Below are 18594 nucleotides of genomic sequence, written 5' to 3' on the forward strand. Positions count from 1 at the left end.
TCGATGGGCCGAATGGCCTAATTTCTGCTCCTATGTCTTATGGTCACTCCTCATATTCCTGGAAGTCCTGGGAGACCAAAAACCTGTCTATCCCAACCTTAAATGTATTCAACAATGGAGCATCCACAACCCTCTGGGGTAGAGAATTCCAAAGATTCACAACCCTTTGAGTGAAGTAATCTCTCCTCATCTCAACCCTAAATGATCATCCCCCATGTTTTCAATTCCCCAACCAGCAGAAACAATCTCGGCTTCTACCCTTTCAGCCCTTTCAGAATCTTGTAGGTTTCAATGCTATCACCTCTCATTCTTCTAAACTCCAGAGAATATAGGCCCAATTTATTCAGCATCATGACATAGGATAACCCCCTTTTCTCAGGGACCAATTCAGTAAATCTCCACTGTACCGCCTCTGATGCAAGTAAGTCTTTTCTTAAATATTTAGACCAGAATTGTACACCATACTCCAGATGTGGTCTCACCAAAACCCAGTACAACTGTAGCAAGACTTTATTCCTGTATTCCAATCCCCTTGCAATAAAGGTCAATATGCCATTTGCCTTTCCAATTACTTGCTATACCTGCATGTAAACTTTCTGCTTTCCTTGTACAAGCACACCCAAGTGTCTTTGGATGTCAACATTTACAAATTCCAGAGCTTCGAAGAAATATTCTGCTTTTCTATTCCTACGACCAAAATGAATAACCTCAAACTTCCCAACGTTATACTCCACCTGCCATCTTGTTGCCCACTCACACAACCTGTCTATATCTCTTTGCAGCCGCTATGCCCTCCCCATAGCTTACCTTTCCACTTAGGTTTGTATTATTAGCAAGCTTGGATACATTATTCTCTGTCTCTTCATTTAAGTAATTAATGAGGATTGGAAATATTTGCTTTCCCTCAATGCTAATATTTGTTCCAGATTTCCCAGACATTCCATGCTCTGACTACTGTGTGTCCGTCATCCCAATCCTCACCCACCTGGAAGTCACACCTCGCGTTTCAAAGATTTCTGGGATCTCTGGGTGCAGTGATGCTGTGTCACAGGGGTCAGCAAGCAGCACTAAGAGCGTGGATATAGTAATAGGTGAGTGTGCATGGCAGTCGAAATGATTCAGCAGATGACTCAAGTCTTGCCTTCCGTACATCAGAAAAGGAGAGTGACAGTGTTTACCCAGTGGGTTAAGTTCCCACTGTGTGAGATGGGAGTTTGGTGAGGCTAGGAGCCCGGTCTTCCTGGGGGAGGGGACTAGGGTTTGTTTATGGAAAAGCTGTGTGAGTGGGCTATTATGGTTTGGCTTGTAAGAGGATTTATTGGCAGTGTTTACATCAGTGAGTGGTGGGGAGGGAGGTGCGGGCGGGAGTTTGAGTTAGGATTTGGTGTAAGTTGGGGGGGGGATGGGGGGGAGGGCAGGGGTGGCGAATGAGAGGATTGACCGAATGAAAGGTGTGCCGAAGTACATTTTATAGCCTGATGAAAGGTTAGATTACTCTCCTCCATTGCCTTTGACCCATGTTGTTTCCTACAGGAGGAAAGCCCATCATAGATGACACGCCTGCCTGCCGAGTGCTGTTGAGGAAGGAAGTCTTACGGTTGGTCATTAATCTGAGCAGCTCAGTGGGGACAAAAGGCCATGAAACTGGGCTCTTGACGTAAGAACTAATTTAACTAACTCACCAGGACATTCTTCTTATACTCAACAACAACTTGTATTTATATGGCACCTTTTAATGTAATATACAGCCCCAAGGCACTTCAAAGGACCATTATAAAACAAGGGTTTGGCACCAAACCAAACAAGGAGATATTGGGTCAGACGACCAAAAACTTGGTTTAAAAAAAAAGGTTTGAAGGAGCAACATGGAAAGTGCAAAGAGAGAATTACTGATTTTGGTGGGGGGGTCCTAGGCAACTCTTTTTCATACATATTCATTCATGGGATCTGGGCTTCACTGGTTGGGCCACCATTTATTGCCCATCCCTAGTTGCCCTTGAGAAGGTGGTGGTGAGCTGCCTTCTCGAACTGCTGCAGTCCATGTGGTGTAGCTACACCCACAGTGCTGTTAGGGAGGGAGTTCCAGGATTTTGACCCAGCGAGAGTGAAGAAACGGTGATATATTTCCAAGTCAGGATGGTGAGTGATTTGGAGGGGAACTTCCAGGTGGTAGTGTTCCTATCTGTATGCTGCCCTTGTCCTTCTAGATGGTAGTGGTCATGGGTTTGTGAGGTGCTGCCTCAGGAGTCTTGGGGAATTCCTGCAGTGCATATGGTAGATGGTGCTCACTGCTGCTACTGTGCATTGGTGGTGAAGGGAGTGAATGTGGATGTGGTGCCAATCAAGCAGGCTACATTTTCTTGAACGGTGTCAAGCTTCTTGAATGTTGTGGGAGCTGCACTCATCCGGGTAAGTGGGGAGTATTTCATCACACTTCTGACTTGTGCCTTGTAGATGGTGGACAGGCTTTGGGGAGTCAGGAGGTGAGTTACTCGTCGCACTATTCCTAGCCTCTGACCTGCTCTTGTAGCCACGGTATTTATATGGCTAGTTCAGTTTCTGGTCATTGGTGACCCCCAAGGATATTAATAGTGGGGGATTCAGTGATGGTAATGCCATTGAACATCATGGGGCGATGGTTGGATTCTCTCTCGTTGGAGATGGTCATTGCCTGACACTTGTGTGGTGTGAATGTTACTTTCCACTTGTCAACCCAAGCCTGGATATTGTCCAGGTCTTGCTGCACTTGGACATGGACCACTTCAGTATCTGAGGAGCTGCAAAGGGAGTAGTGGTATTGTCACTGGATTAGTAGTCCAGAGACTGAGGGTAATGCTCTGGGGTCCTTGGGTTCGAATCCCACCATGGCAGATGGTGGAATTTGAATTCAATTTTTTAAAAAATCTGGAATTAAGTTTTTAATGAAGACCATGAAACCATTGTTGATTGTTGTAAAAACCCAACCGTTTCACTAATGTCATTTAGGGAAAGAAATCTGCTGTCCTTCCCTGGTCTGGTCTACGTGTGACTCCAGACCCACAGCAATGTGGTTGACTCTTAAATGCCCTCTGAGCAAGGGCAATTAGGGATAGGCAATAAATGCCGGCCTAGCCAGTGATGCCCATATCCCATGAATGAATTAAAAAAATGGTGCTGGACATTGTGCAGTCATCATCGAAGATCACCTCTTCTGACCTTATGATGGGAGGAAGGGCATTGATGAAGCAGCTGAAGATGGTTGGGCCCAGGACACTATCCTGAGGAACTCCTGCAATGATGCCCTGGAGCTGGGATGACCTCCAACAACCACTGCCACAACCACCTTCCTTTGTGTTAGGTATGACTCCAACCAGCAGAGAGTTTTCCCCCTGATTCCCATTGGCTCCAGTTTTGCTAGGGCTCCTTGATGCCACACTCAGTCAGACATGGCCCTAGTGTCAAGGGCAGTCACTCTCACCTCCCTTTGGGAGTTCAGTTCAGCTCATTTGTCCATGTTTGAACCAAGGCTGTAATGAGGTCAGGAGCTGAGTGGCCCTGGCGGAACCCAAACTGGGCATCAGTAAGAAGATTATTGCTAAACAAGTGCCACTTGATAGCACTGTTGATGACCCTTTCCATTACTTTACTGATGATGGAGAGTAGACTAATGGGGCAGTAATTGGCTGGGGTGAATTTGCCCAGCTTTTTAATGTACAGTACATACCTGGACAATTTTCCACATAGTTGAGTAGATGCCAGTGTTGTAGCTGTACTGGAATAGCTTGGCTAGGGGCGTGGTAAGTCTTCAGTACTATTGCCAGAATATTGTCAGTATCCAGAGCCTTCAGCCATTTCTTGACAACACGTGGAGTGAATCGAATTGACTGAAGACTGTCATCTGTGATGTTGGGGACCTCCGGAGGAGACCAAGATGGATCCACTTGGTCCTTTTGGCTTTTAGCAAATGCTTCAGCCTCATCTTTGGCACTGATGTGCTGGACTCCTCCATCAAATCCAGTGATTTGTTTAATTGTCCACCACCATTCACAACTGGATGTGGCAGACTGCAGAGCTTAGATCTGATCCATTGGTTGTGGGATCACTTAGCTCTGTCTTTCACTTACTGCTTATGCTGCTTGGCATGCAAGTAGTCCTGTGTTATAGCTTCACCAGGTTGACACCTCATTCTTAGGTATGCCTGGTGCTGCTCCTGGCATGCCCTCCTGCACTCTTCATTGAACCAGGGCTGATCCCCTGGCTTGATGATAATGGTAGAGTGGGAGATATGTCGGGCTATGAGGTTACAGATTGTGTTCGAGTACAATTCTGCTGATGGCCCACAGCACCTCACGGATGCCCAGTCTTGAGTTGCTAGATCTGTTCAAAATCTATTAGATTGATCTGCAGCAGGCAGGTTAGCAAGGACAAGGTCAAATAGGTTTTTCTCTCTTGTTGGTTCCCTCGCCACCTGCCACACACCCAGTCTAGATGCTATGTCCTTTAGGACTCGGCCAGCTCAATCAGCAGTGATGCTACCGAGCCACTCTTGGTGATGGACATTAAAGTCCAACCCCCAGAGTGAGTATATTCTGCGCCCTTACCACCTTCAGTGCTTCCTCCAAGTGGTGTTCATCAGCTGAGGGAGGGTGGTACGTGGTAATCAGCAGGAGGTTTCCTTGCCCATGTTTGACCTGATGCCATGAGACTTCATGGTGACCGGAGTCGATGTTGAGACCTCCCAGGGCATCTCCGTCCTGATTGTATACCACCGTGCCGCTACCTCTGCTGGATGGTGATGATAGTGTCTGGGACATTATGATTCCGTGAGGATGATCATACCAGGCTGTTGCTTGACTAATCTGTGAGACAGCTCTCCCAATTTTGGCACTAGCCCTAAGATGTTAGTAAGGAGGACTTTGCAGGGTCGACAGGGCTAAGATTGCCGTTGTCATTTCTGGTGCAGAGGACGAGGCCGGGTGGTCCAAAGGGTTTCATTCCTTCTTTTGTGATTTTGTAGTGGTTTGTTACAACTGAGTGGCTTGCTAGGCCATTTCAGAAGGCAATTAAGAGTCAACCACATTGCTGTGGGTCTGGAGTCATGTCTAGGCCAGACCAGGTAAAGACGACAGATTTCCTCCCCTGAAGGACATTAGTGAATCCGATGGGTTTTTACAACAATCGTTTCATAGTGAGCCATAGATGCCTACAGCACAGAAGGAGGCCATTTGGCCCATCGTGTCCACGCCAGTCAACAAAGATCTGACCACTATTTCTATTTTTCAGCGCTTAGCCCATAGCCCTGGAGGCTATGACAATGCAAGTGAATATCTAAATACTTCTTAAGTGTTACAAGAGTTTCTGACTCAACCACCCTTTCAGGCAGTGAGTTCCAAACTCTCTCCACCCTCCAAGTGAAAAAAATTTCTCCTCAATTCCCCTCTTAGCCTCTTACATTAAATCAATGCCCCCTGGTTATTGACCCCTCTACTAATGGAAGAATTACCTTTCTATCTACCATATCTATGTCCTTCACAATCTTATACACCTCTATCAGGTCCCCTCTCAACCTTCATTGCTCCAAGAAAAACAACCCCAGCCTATCCAATCTTTCATCATAACTCAGACCCTCCAGCCCAAGCAGCATCATGGTAAATCTCCTCTGCACCCTCTCCAGTGCAATCACATCCTTCCTATAATGTGGTAACCAGAACTACACACAGTGCTCCAGTTGTGGCCTAACCAGCGTTTTATACAGTTCCAGCATAACCTCCCGGCTCTTGTATTCTACACCTCGGCTAATAAAGGCAACTGTCCTAAATGCCGCTTTAACTACCTTATCCACCTGCTCTGCTACCTTCAAGGATCTGTGGATATGCATACCAAGGTCCGTCTGATCTTCAGCATTTTCCAGGGTCCTACCATTCATACTGTAATCCCTTGCCTTGTTAGCTCTCCCCAAGTGCATTACCTCTCACTTTTCTGGGTTGAATTCCATTTGGCACTGCTCTGCCCACCTGACCAGTCCATTGCTATCCTCCTCCAGTTTACGGTTCTCCTCCTCACTATTTACCATCCTACTTATTTTCATGTCATCTGCGAACTTCTTGATCATACCCCCTACATCACTTATGTACACCACAAACAGCAAGGCCCCAGCAGCGAGCCCTGCAGAACCCATTGGAAACAGACTTCCAGTCACACAAACATCCCTCTACCATCACTCTCTGCTTCCTGCCTCTCAGCCAATTTTGGATCCAATGTCCTACTTTGCCTAGGATTCTATGGGCTCTTACTTTCTTGCCTAGTCTGCCATGAGGGACCTTATCAAAAGCCTTGCTAAAGTCCTTGTAGACCACATCAAATACGTTACCCTCATCAACAATCCTGGTTACACTCCTCAAAAAATTTGTCAAACATGACCTTCCCTTAACAAATCCATGCTGACTATCCCTGATTCATCTGTCTCTCTCCAAGTGCAGATCTATTCTGTCCCTCAGAATTCTTTCTAGTAACTTCCCCACCGCCAAGGTTAAACTGACTGGCCTGTAATTTCTGGTCTATTCCTTCCTCCCTTTTTTAATAATGGGACAACATTAGCATTCCTCCAGTCCTCTGGCACCTCACCTGTGGCCAGGGAGGATATGAAAATTACTTCCAGGGTCCCTAATATCTCTTTCCTTGCCTCCCTCAACAGCCTGAGATACGTCTCATCCGGGCCTGCGGATTTATCCACTTTTAAGTCCACTAAACTCTCTAGTACCACTTCCTCTGTTAATTTCCTCTAACATTTCACAGTTCTTCACCCTGATGTCTTTACCTGAATCGTCCTTTTCCATTGTGAAGACTGACACAAAGTCTTCATTGAAGATTGCACCCATATCTTCTGGCTCCAACACATTATCTCCATGGTCCCTATTTGGTCTTACCCTTTCCCTTGTTATTCTCTTGCTCTTTATATATTTAAAAAACCCCTTTGGGTTTTCCTTTATTCTCCCCACCAATGCTTACTCATGCACTTTCTTAGCTTTCCTAATTTCCTTTTTAAGCTCCCCTCTGCACTTTTCATACTCCTCTAAGAACTCTGTCTATTGAGCCCTCGGTATGTGCCATAAGCTTCTCTCTTTTTAATCCTAACCTTCATGTCCCTTCACATCCAGGAGTTGGTCCCACCCTTTATCTTTACGGGAACATATTTGCCCAGTACACTCGCTATTTCCTCCTTGAATGCCCCCCACTGCTCTGACACAGTTTCATCTGCGAGTAGCTGCTCCCAGTCCACTTGGGCCAAATCATATCTCATCTTAGTAAAATTACCTTTTCCTAGTTTAGAACTTTTATTCCTGATCCAACCTTATCCTTTTCCATAACTATCCTAAATCTGAGTTATGGTCACTATCTGCAAAATGCTCTCCTACTGAAAAGCCTTCCACCTGCCCGGCTCATTTCCAAATATTAGGTCCAGAACTGCTTGTTGGGCTTTCTACATTCTGGCTGAAAAAGTTCCCCTGGATGCAACTTAAGAATTTTGCTCCCTCTACCTTACACACTAAAACTATCCCAGTTAATACTTGTGTTGTTAAAAATCCCACACTATCATTGGACTTTTAATCCAGATTTTTATTGAATTCAAATTCCACCATCTTCTGTGGTGGGACTTGAACCCAGGCCCCCAGAGCGTTATCCTGGGTCACTGGATTACTACTCCAGTGACAATACCACTTGGTCATTGCCTCCACTGAAAGCACAGCTAGCAATGGCAGAGTTTTGGATTACCTCAACTTTACAGACCAGCCAGGAGGGCATGGCGCAGTCAAGTTTCGAGGCATTAAAGGAATGCTTTGCATCTGTCCTTTCCATGGAAGAAGATGCTGCACAGCTCATGGTGAAAGAAGACACCTGAAGAGTTTAAAATTGATGATGAGGGGTTATTGGAAAGGTCGTCTGTACTTAAAAGTTGATAAGGCACCAGCACCGTATGGGATACATCCAAGGATGCTGAGGGAAGTGAGTGTGGAAATTGCAGGGGTAATTCCTTAGACTTGGGTGGTGCCAGAGGATTGATAATTGTAAATGTTACATCCTTGTTCAGAAAAGTTGTAAAGATGAGCACAGCAACTATAGATCAGTCAGTCTAATCTTGGTGGTGGGAAGCTTCCAGAAATGATAAATTGGGAAAAAATTAATAGTCACTTCAAATGTGGGTTAACTTAGGAAAGCCAGCACCGATTCGTTATGGGCAAATTGTGTTTTTTTGATGAGTTAACAGAGTGAGTTCTTGAGGGTAATGCTATTGATATGATGTACACGGACTTCCAAAAGTCATTTAATAAAGTGCCACACAACAGACTTGAGAGTGAAAGTTAAGAACTTGTGGAATATAAGGGACAGTAGCAACATGGGTACAAAATTGGCTGGGCAACAGGAAGCAGAGTAGTGGATAATGGATGTTTTTTGGACCAGAGGAAGGTTTATGGTGGAGTTTCTCTGGGGTCGGTGTTAGGACTCTTTCCTGATAAATGTAAACAGTCGGTTGGTAGTACAGATCTTGAGTATTGCTGAAAAGAATAGACATGCTGTTGAATCTTTTCATCTTGCACTCATCATGCAATCAACATAAACTTGGGCAATAACTGTTCCCCGATGCATTCTCCACGGCAACCCCTCTACCAATCAGAATCTACGGGCAACCAATCAGCACCCTCTTCTCATGTAGAATAAATTATTGCTCCCTTTCAGATTTGGTATTCTTGCGATTCAGTCCTGACGAGTGCAAGATGAAAAGCTTTGACAGCGTGCCCCGCTTATCAGCAATAATATAAATGACCTAGACCTTTGTGTGCAGGGCACAATTTTAAAATTTGAGGAGATACAAAATGTGTAAGTTTCGTGAACTGAGTGGAGGATACTGTAGAACTTGAAAAGATACAGACAAGTTGGTGGAATGGGCAGACAGGTGGCAGATGATATTTAATACAGAGAAGTGTGAAGTGATTCATTTTGGTAGGAAGAATGCAGAGACACGATTTAAAATAAAAGACACAATTCAAAAGGGCACACAGGAGGGACCAGGGTGAATATGTACATAACAAAAACAGAATTACCTGGAAAAACTCAGCAGGTCTGGCAGCATCGGCGGAGAAGAAAAGAGTTGACGTTTCGAGTCCTCATGACCCTTCGACAGAAATTGAGTTCGAGTCCAGGAAAGAGCTGAAATGTAAGCTGGTTTAAGGTGTGTGTGTGGGGGTCGGAGAGATAGAGAGACAGAGAGGTGGAGGGGGGGGTGTGGTTGTAGGGACAAACAAGCAGTGATAGAAGCAGATCATCAAAAGATGTCAACGACAATAGTACAATAGAACACATAGGTGTTAAAGTTAAAGTTGGTGATATTATCTAAACGAATGTGCTAATTAAGAATGGATGGTAGGGCACTCAAGGTATAGCTCTAGTGGGTTTTTTTTATAATGGAAATAGGTGGGAAAAGGAAAATCTTTATCATTTATTGGAAAAAAAAAAGGAAGGGGGAAACAGAAAGGGGGTGGGGATGGGGGAGGGAGCTCACGACCTAAAGTTGTTGAATTCAATATTCAGTCCGGAAGGCTGTAAAGTCCCTAGTCGGAAGATGAGGTGTTCCTCCAGTTTGCGTTGGGCTTCACTGGAACAATGCAGCAAACCAAGGATAGACATGTGGGCAAGAGAGCAGGGTGGAGTGTTGAAATGGCAAGCGACAGGGAGATTTGGGTCATTCTTGCGGACAGACCGCAGGTGTTCTGCAAAGCGGTCGCCCAGTTTACGTTTGGTCTCTCCAATGTAGAGGAGACCACATTGGGAGCAACGAATGCAGTAGACTAAGTTGGGGGAAATGCAAGTGAAATGCTGCTTCACTTGAAAGGAGTGTTTGGGTCCTTGGACGGTGAGGAGAGAGGAAGTGAAGGGGCAGGTGTTGCATCTTTTGCGTGGGCATGGGGTTGTGCCATAGGAGGGGGTTGAGGAGTAGGGGGTGATGGAGGAGTGGACCAGGGTGTCCCGGAGGGAGCGATCCCTACGGAATGCCGATAAGGGGGGTGAAGGGAAGATGTGTTTGGTGGTGGCATCATGCTGGAGTTGGCGGAAATGGCGGAGGATGATCCTTTGAATGCGCAGGCTGGTGGGGTGATAAGTGAGGATAAGGGGGACCCTATCATGTTTCTGGGAGGGAGGAGAAGGCGTGAGGGCGGATGCGCGGGAGATGGGCCGGACACGGTTGAGGGCCCTGTCAACGACCGTGGGTGGAAAACCTCGGTTAAGGAAGAAGGAGGACATGTCACAGGAACTGTTTTTGAATGTAGCATCATCGGAACAGATGCGACGGAGGCGAAGGAACTGAGAGAATGGGATGGAGTCCTTACAGGAAGCGGGGTGTGAGGAGCTGTAGTCGAGATAGCTGTGGGAGTCGGTGGGTTTGTAATGGATATTGGTGGACAGTCTATCACCAGAGATTGAGACAGAGAGGTCAAGGAAGGGAAGGGAAGTGTCACAGATGGACCACGTGAAAATGATGGAGGGGTGGAGATTGGAAGCAAAATTAATAAATTTTTCCAAGTCCTGACGAGAGCATGAAGCGGCACCGAAGTAATCATCGATGTACCGGAGAAAGAGTTGTGGAAGGGGGCCGGAGTAGGACTGCAACAAGGAATGTTCCACATACCCCATAAAGAGACATGGGCCCCAGCTATGCCTGTCTCTTTATGGGGTATGTGGAACATTCCTTGTTGCAGTCCTACTCCGGCCCCCTTCCACAACTCTTTCTCCGGTACATCGATGATTACTTCGGTGCCGCTTCATGCTCTCGTCAGGACTTGGAAAAATTTATTAATTTTGCTTCCAGTCTCCACCCCTCCATCATTTTTATGTGGTCCATCTCTGACACTTCCCTTCCCTTCCTTGACCTCTCTGTCTCAATCTCTGGTGACAGACTGTCCACCAATATCCATTACAAACCCACCGACTCCCACAGCTATCTCGACTACAGCTCCTCACACCCCGCTTCCTGTAAGGACTCCATCCCATTCTCTCAGTTCCTTCGCCTCCGTCGCATCTGTTCCGATGATGCTACATTCAAAAACAGTTCCTGTGACATGTCCTCCTTCTTCCTTAACCGAGGTTTTCCACCCACGGTCGTTGACAGGGCCCTCAACCGTGTCCGGCCCATCTCCCGCGCATCCGCCCTCACGCCTTCTCCTCCCTCCCAGAAACATGATAGGGTCCCCCTTATCCTCACTTATCACCCCACCAGCCTCCGCATTCAAAGGATCATCCTCCGCCATTTCCGCCAACTCCAGCATGATGCCACCACCAAACACATCTTCCCTTCACCCCCCTTATCGGCATTCCGTAGGGATCGCTCCCTCCGGGACACCCTGGTCCACTCCTCCATCACCCCCTACTCCTCAACCCCCTCCTATGGCACAACCCCATGCCCACGCAAAAGATGCAACACCTGCCCCTTCACTTCCTCTCTCCTCACCGTCCAAGGACCCAAACACTCCTTTCAAGTGAAGCAGCATTTCACTTGCATTTCCCCCAACTTAGTCTACTGCATTCGTTGCTCCCAATGTGGTCTCCTCTACATTGGAGAGACCAAACGTAAACTGGGCGACCGCTTTGCAGAACACCTGCGGTCTGTCCGCAAGAATGACCCAAACCTCCCTGTCGCTTGCCATTTTAACACTCCACCCTGCTCTCTTGCCCACATGTCTGTCCTTGGCTTGCTGCATTGTTCCAGTGAAGCCCAACGCAAACTGGAGGAACAACACCTCATCTTCCGACTAGGGACTTTACAGCCTTCCGGACTGAATATTCAACAACTATAGGTCGTGAGCTCCCTCCCCCATCCCCACCCCCTTTCTGTTTCCCCCTTCCTTTTTTTTTCCAATAAATTATAAAGATTTTCCTTTTCCCACCTATTTTCATTATATAAAAAAAAACCCACTAGAGCTATACCTTGAGTGCCCTACCATCCATTCTTAATTAGCACATTCGTTTAGATAATATCACCAACTTTAACTTTAACACCTATGTGTTCTATTGTACTATTGTCGTTGACATCTTTTGATGATCTGCTTCTATCACTGCTTGTTTGTCCCTACAACCACACCCCCCCCCTCCACCTCTCTGTCTCTCTATCTCTCCGACCCCCACACACACACCTTAAACCAGCTTATATTTCAGCTCTTTCCTGGACTCGAACTCAAGTTCTGTCGAAGGGTCATGAGGACTCGAAACGTCAACTCTTTTCTTCTCCGCCGATGCTGCCAGACCTGCTGAGTTTTTCCAGGTAATTCTGTTTTTGTTTTGGATTTCCAGCATCCGCAGTTTTTTTGTTTTTATGAATATGTACATAAGTCATTTAAGGTGGCAGGACAGGTTGAGAGAGTGGTTAATAAAGCATACAGTATCCTGGCTTTATTAATAGCGGTTTAGAGTGTCAGACTTTAGGAAGGATGTGAAGGCAGAAAAGATTCACAAGAATAGTTCCAGGGCTGAAGAACTTCAGTTATGTAGCTAAATTGGAGAAGTTAGAATTGTTCTTTCTTGGAGAAGAGAAGGTTGAGGAGATTTTACAGAGCTATTCAAAATCATGAGGGGTCCAGACAGAGTACGTAGGGAGAAACTGTTCCCATTGGTGAAAGGATCAAGAACCAGAGGACAAAGATTTAAGGTAATTGGCAAAGGAAATAATGGCAACATTAGGAAAAACTTTTCACACAGCAAGTGGATAGGATCTGGAATGCAGTGCCTGAGTGTGAGGTGGAGGCAGATTCAATCGAGGCATTCAAGGGGGATTTATCTGTAATAGAAGAATGGGCAGAGTCACCAGGAGAAGGTGGAGAAGTGGCACTAGGTGAATTGCTCTTGCAGAGAGTCAGCACAGACACAGTGGGCCAAATAGCCTCATTCTGTGCCTTGACCATTCTGTGATTCATTCACTCATTTTGGCTGGGATAGTGTTTGAGAATTCAAATCCCAGTATGGCCATTTGCTGCATCATTCTGGTGCCAGTAGACAAAAGCCTTGAAGGTTGCTGGGCTGTATAAGGTTTACTTGTTCTTTATGGAAGGGTTAGGGTTAGGCCACCCCAACTTGTGACCCCAGACCCCACATTCATTCTTCATGGCTTTGGGAATGGGTGATAAATGGACCCTTGCCAGTCACCAAGAATAAAACCGTACCACCTGCTAAGTCTTCCAGGGGAGCGTGCAAGAATCCCCGTGGACAACAACCTCCCACTCTATCACTGCAGATTCACCACCCCGTAGCAAGCATCAATTATCATTCACACTGTAACCTCAAATATGATTTTGGGCAGTTGGCCTCATTGCTGCTAATGCACCACTGCCTACAGGGATGTAAGTGAGAACAGGATGAATGCCCTCACCTGTGGAATGCAAATCCCATCCCAGTGGGACAGAGTTTCCTTTGGCTCTCCGCAGGTGTTGTGGATGACTCCCTGGCTGCTGTTTAAAAAAAAAATTAGAGTTTTACTAGCCTTGTTGTAACTCAGACTCCTGTTGTGTTCTCCCTCCACAGGATAAAGGAGAAGTTTCCTCATGCTTTCGATGACATTTGTCTGTACTCTGAGGTTTCCCACTTGCTGGCAAACTGCACCTTCAGACTCCCCTCCCGCAGGTTTATCCAAGAACTCTTCCAGGATGTTCAGTTCCAACCAGTAAGTTCCTGACTGCAGTGCTTATTATGAAGGGAGCTCTGCCCCGGAGGAGGTCATATTGCTTCTTACTAGTTAGTTAGTCTCAACCCACTTCAAAGGATGAGAGTGGGGTTGTACCTGAGGGTGTTTTGAGGAAGATGCATCATTTTTCTGAGACGGGGTTTCTTCTTTTGTCTAACTCTAGCGGGTGTGTGGAATCCCTCACCATCTTTGTGAGGGGCATTGGTCTTGGAGGTGTTCCCTTCTAACTAAATCTAAGAGGAGACTTCCATCAGTGCCTCCAGGAGCGACTTCATTGTCTGTATCTAGAGGTTTCTTGTCTCTTGAGGGAAATATTTTTCTCTGTCACTGACTGTCCTTGTTTCTAGGGAAATTTTTTCCCCTGGGAAACTCGTCCTGTCTGGTGCAGGGAGCCCCCCTTTCATTTCCTGGGCATCTCTCGCTGTCTCCCTCTTCCCTTTCTCTCTCTCTCTCTCTCTCTCTCTCTCTCTCTCTCTCTCGCGCGCAGTCTCCCCCTCCCTGCAGTTCTGGAATCAGCATTATAGAAGGATGTGATTACACTAGCGAGAGTGCAGAGGAGATTTACCAGAATGTTGCCTGGGCTGGAGAGTTTTAGTTATGAAGAGAGATTGGATAGGCTGGGGTTATTTTCGCTGGAGCAGAGGAGATTGAAGGGGGACATGATTGAGGTATATAAAATTGAGGGGCATAGATAGGGGAGACAAGAAGGAACTTTTCCCCTTGGTGGAGGGATCATTAACCAGGGAGCATAGATTTAAGGTAAGGGGTAGGAGGTTTAGAGGGGATGTGAGGAAGAATTTTTTCACCCAGAGGGTGGTGGGAATCTGGAACACTCTGCCTGAAAGGGTGGTAGAGGTAGAAACCCTCCTAACATTTAAGAAGTATTTGGATGTGTATTTGCGATGTCATGGCAACAAGGCTATGGGCCTAGTGCTGGAAAATGGGATTAGAATAGTTAGGTACTTGTTTGACTGGCGCAGACTCCATGGCTCGAAGGGCCTTTTTCTGTGCTGTAGACCTCTATGACCCTCTCTTGCTGCCCCTCTCTCTCCCTCTCTTGCTGCCCCTTTCTCTCCCTTACTTTCTGGGGGTCTCTTGCTGTTTTGGTGTCTGTCGCGTGTTCTCTCTCTCTCTCTGTGGGTGGGTCCTCCATGCTCTGACCATCTTTCTTCTCTCGATAGCTGTACGAGGAAGCGGACACTACTCTTCTATCATCGAAGCAGCTCGAAGCTGAGCTGACCCTAGAATCCTGACCAAACTTGTGCTGAAGCATTGCTGCATCGCCAAACCTACAACCTACTTCACCCAGGATCCACTGGTACCAACATCTGACTACCGCTCTGACTAACAGGGCAGAGCAAGAGTGTGAACTCGGCATCCTGCCCCATACGTATGGAACCTTGTTCAGTGCCTGTCTTGTTCTTATTTATTTCCCTTCCCTCTGTCCTGGACATGAAGGTATCCTTAACACTACTGGAGGAGTGATGCAGATTAGGACTTGGTATCTATCGGGCACTGCAGGGTTCTGTACATGGCACCTGATTGGTTGGATTTCTCCCTATTCCACGGCTGTTTGGCAGCATTGCACAGATGCACATGCTAATCCTAAACCAGGCCAGTCTCACTCCTCCAACACTGCACCTCGTTTACTTCAAACTCTGTGCCAGGTGGGTTCAATCCCCACTTACACAGCAGACAGGGGTGTCTTTTTGTTTAAATCTATACAGCTTGTACAAAGGACCACCCTGTAATCTATTTAAATTATATTGACTGGATGAGCTCAGGTGGAATGGAATCAGGCTCCTGTGCCCTTAACATACAGTCCAGGAGAGCTTTTACTCATTGCAGAAAAAATATTCAGTGGCGTGGTGCTGTGGGGCCTAGCACAGGGGCAGATTTACCTTTTACTGGCAAATTACCCTAGCAGTAACTGATTTCAGGACTGTCCTTATATCATGGATGCATTGGAATTGCAGTTTAATGCATCCAGGAACAATTGATTCCTCTGCTCCACATCAACTGGTATATTAGAGCAGTAGGAAACAGCAAGAGTATGCAGGAATCTTCTCCCTGCTTCTAGACCCCAAGCTATATGGGAAGCCTCCACCTCCCCTGCTCCTTGACCCTAGGGTACATAGGAAACCCTCCCATCCCCAGCTGCTAGACCCAGGTATGTAGGAATCTCCCCCTCCCACTGTTGCTGAATTCTGTACATGGGAATTATCCACTCTCTGACTGGAATGTTATGGGTTATTGAGGGTAAAATCCTGTCATGTTGGGACTTCGGTTAAAATGGCGTAAAGCCTCCACTAAATGGCCACAATCGAGGCTGCACTGAACTTCCAGAAACACCATTAAGGAAGAGGGAAGTCTGACTACCATTTATCAATGGGGCTATAATCAGAACTTATGTGTGGGGTAGGTTTTAACATGATGAGGGTCCATACTCCATTCACACCACTGAACCAGGGTCTTGGTCTTTTAGCACTCACTGAGTTCCTTTGCGTGACTGTCATCCTCTTGAGGTTTCCTGACATAAGTTTATGCTTGACTCTCAAGGCGCTTGGTATTCAGCACTCTGATGGCCTGGTATCAACAATTAACAATGAGATATCCCAACACTACATCACAAGGTAATCAGAGCCCTGCTTTTACTGCAGAATGTCAGGCATAACAGTATGAGAGGGACAGGATCAGGTAGTGTGCTTTGCGTAGAACTCATTATCAGGCTCAATCACCAATGGTCTCCTGGCCTCCCGAAGGGTCTTGGTTCATCCATTGCTGTGCTCATAGCTCACATGCAATAGTTTGGAATGTCATTTCAAATTGAATACAGATTGACAAGGTGAAGAATTTTTTTTGCCATTTCACTGTTACAATGAGCTACACTATGTTGTTGAATTTTCTAGCTGTTTTTGTACACATGACCATAAACACCAATGTCTGGGGTGATGAAAAGAATGTCTGTTTAGCCAATTTCCCCTATCCAGTATTCCTTTAGTGAGTGTCTCTTCCCCACCCCTCACCAGGCCTGAAGCAGGCAAGGCATTTGTGGCTTTTGGAGGGGACCCCAGTAGGATGCTTGTCACAGGCCCCTGACACTAGCTAGAGCAGTGCTGCCTTCACTCCAAATGATAACTACGGCTCTTTGCGTTGGATCATTTGTCTGGTCTCAATGGGAGGGACTCTGTCCCAGGATTGAGGGGATAGGTATAACTCCTGGGTAGGATTGCTGGCTGCTGAGTGAGGATGGTAGATTCTGTGGGTCAGGGATATCTGTAGGTGGCACACTTAGTTAGAGTGCTGGGGGGAGCTGATGGATGTTTTCACTCTCAAAGCAGATGGTGACTTCCAGCAGCCAACAGTGGTAAAGTGAAAGGGGATAATGAAGGATGGGTCCAGAATAAGGTGCTACTACAATACACACATCCATCTCCCCAGGAACTGCTGACTTGGGAGAAAGGAATAGAATCCATGTGGTGGAGGGGTTTGCTGTGACCTCGGCACCCATGCAAATACTATGTCTTCCAACTGGTTGTCCCAACTCTGGTTCTGCCTCCCTTATATCATGTGCAAATCATTACAGCAACTCTGCAAGTGAATTCTCGCCCATCACACAGGGCATTGCAAGCTCTCCTCTCTCTCCCCCAGCCTGCAGTCCACTGGAAAGAACACTAACTTGCAAGTTGACTCGTTAAATCAGTTAAATCAGTTGGCTGCAGTGACCATCTCCTCAAAGCCAACTGATTTCCAAGATTCTAATGGATAGGTCAACAATTCACTATATTATGGCCATAAGTCATTTTTGGTCCTTTTCTGTCCCCAAAGCTGACTGGTAAATGCTGAATGTCGGGATTATGCAGATGTCTCAAGAACCCTCAGTCTTTCTGTGTCATGTCATTCCTGTGGTTTGTGTATGTCTGTCCTTCCTGCTCAGTCTCTGAATCTTGTGGTTTGTCTGTTTCTCATGGTTGCTCGGTCAGTCACTCTCACCATCTTTGAGCTCTTCCACTTGCATGTGCCCAAACTCTTCTCATAAGAGCTTTAGGAAAGAAGCAGCTGCAGAGAATCGATGGTCTCTAGTCATACAGGAAGGATGGCTGAGATTTCTTGATCCAGCAATCATGTATTTGCTATTTTGCATATGTATTTTTGAAGGCAAAGAGTAAATAGAGAAGACAGGCACATGTGAGAGAGAGCATCGAAGGTGGACATTGCAGCCATCATTGTGGATGTGTTTGGTTTTTTTTGTGATAAGCTGCTACATTATTGGGATGTTCTGGTGTTCATAGGTCACTGAACATGAAACCTGATTTATATTGTATACCTGTAACATAGTCTGATTAAAAATGAGAAAAGAAATTATTTATATATTTTCCATAAGAGAATATTTCATGGAGCTGTGTATAATTTAAATAATGCAAAGGAGCGCGGCTGTTGAGAGTAATGTTTCTGTGTTGCCACCTTGTGGTTTCTTTGTATAGTGTGTACAGTCCATGTTTCTGGGCATTTACCCTTCTGAACATAAGAACTTATCAAAGGGATGCATTGTTAATTAACAATAAAAACAAAAGTATCCAGACTTACTTTGAATGGTGTCCTGTCATTCCTGTGCCACATATAACAACAACTTGCATTAACGTAGTACCTTTACCATAGCAAAATGTCCCAAGGCACTTCCAAAGCATCTTTAGACAAACTGCACTCTGAATTCAGATTTTAGGAATACAAAAAGGAAAAGTTGCAAAGTACTGGCAATGCACAACAGGTAAAGGCAAAACAGCTGGTCATCAAAATCCCTTGTGATATGGCGTAATTTATAGCACAGAAGAAGCATAGAAAATTGGAGTAGGCCATTCGGCCCTTCGAGCCTGCTCCACCATTCATCA

The 18594-nt window shown here is 46.1% G+C and overlaps 1 protein-coding gene across 3 annotated transcripts in view; it reads left to right on the forward strand.

Moving 5' to 3' along the window:
• rictora (RPTOR independent companion of MTOR, complex 2 a) overlaps positions 1-18287 on the forward strand; it is a 232197-nt gene extending 213910 nt beyond the window's left edge. For all 3 annotated transcript variants that reach the window (XM_041186007.1, XM_041186005.1, XM_041186006.1), the window contains 4 exons: positions 927-1091; positions 1534-1657; positions 13546-13684; positions 14887-18287. In XM_041186007.1, the coding sequence (XP_041041941.1) occupies positions 927-1091; positions 1534-1657; positions 13546-13684; positions 14887-14958 (500 nt within the window). In that variant the 3' untranslated portion in view covers positions 14959-18287. The remainder of the gene's footprint in view (positions 1-926; positions 1092-1533; positions 1658-13545; positions 13685-14886) is intronic.
• Positions 18288-18594: the final 307 nt, after the last annotated feature.

This window comes from Carcharodon carcharias, chromosome 4 (assembly GCF_017639515.1).
Source record: "Carcharodon carcharias isolate sCarCar2 chromosome 4, sCarCar2.pri, whole genome shotgun sequence".
Lineage (NCBI taxonomy): Eukaryota > Metazoa > Chordata > Chondrichthyes > Lamniformes > Lamnidae > Carcharodon > Carcharodon carcharias.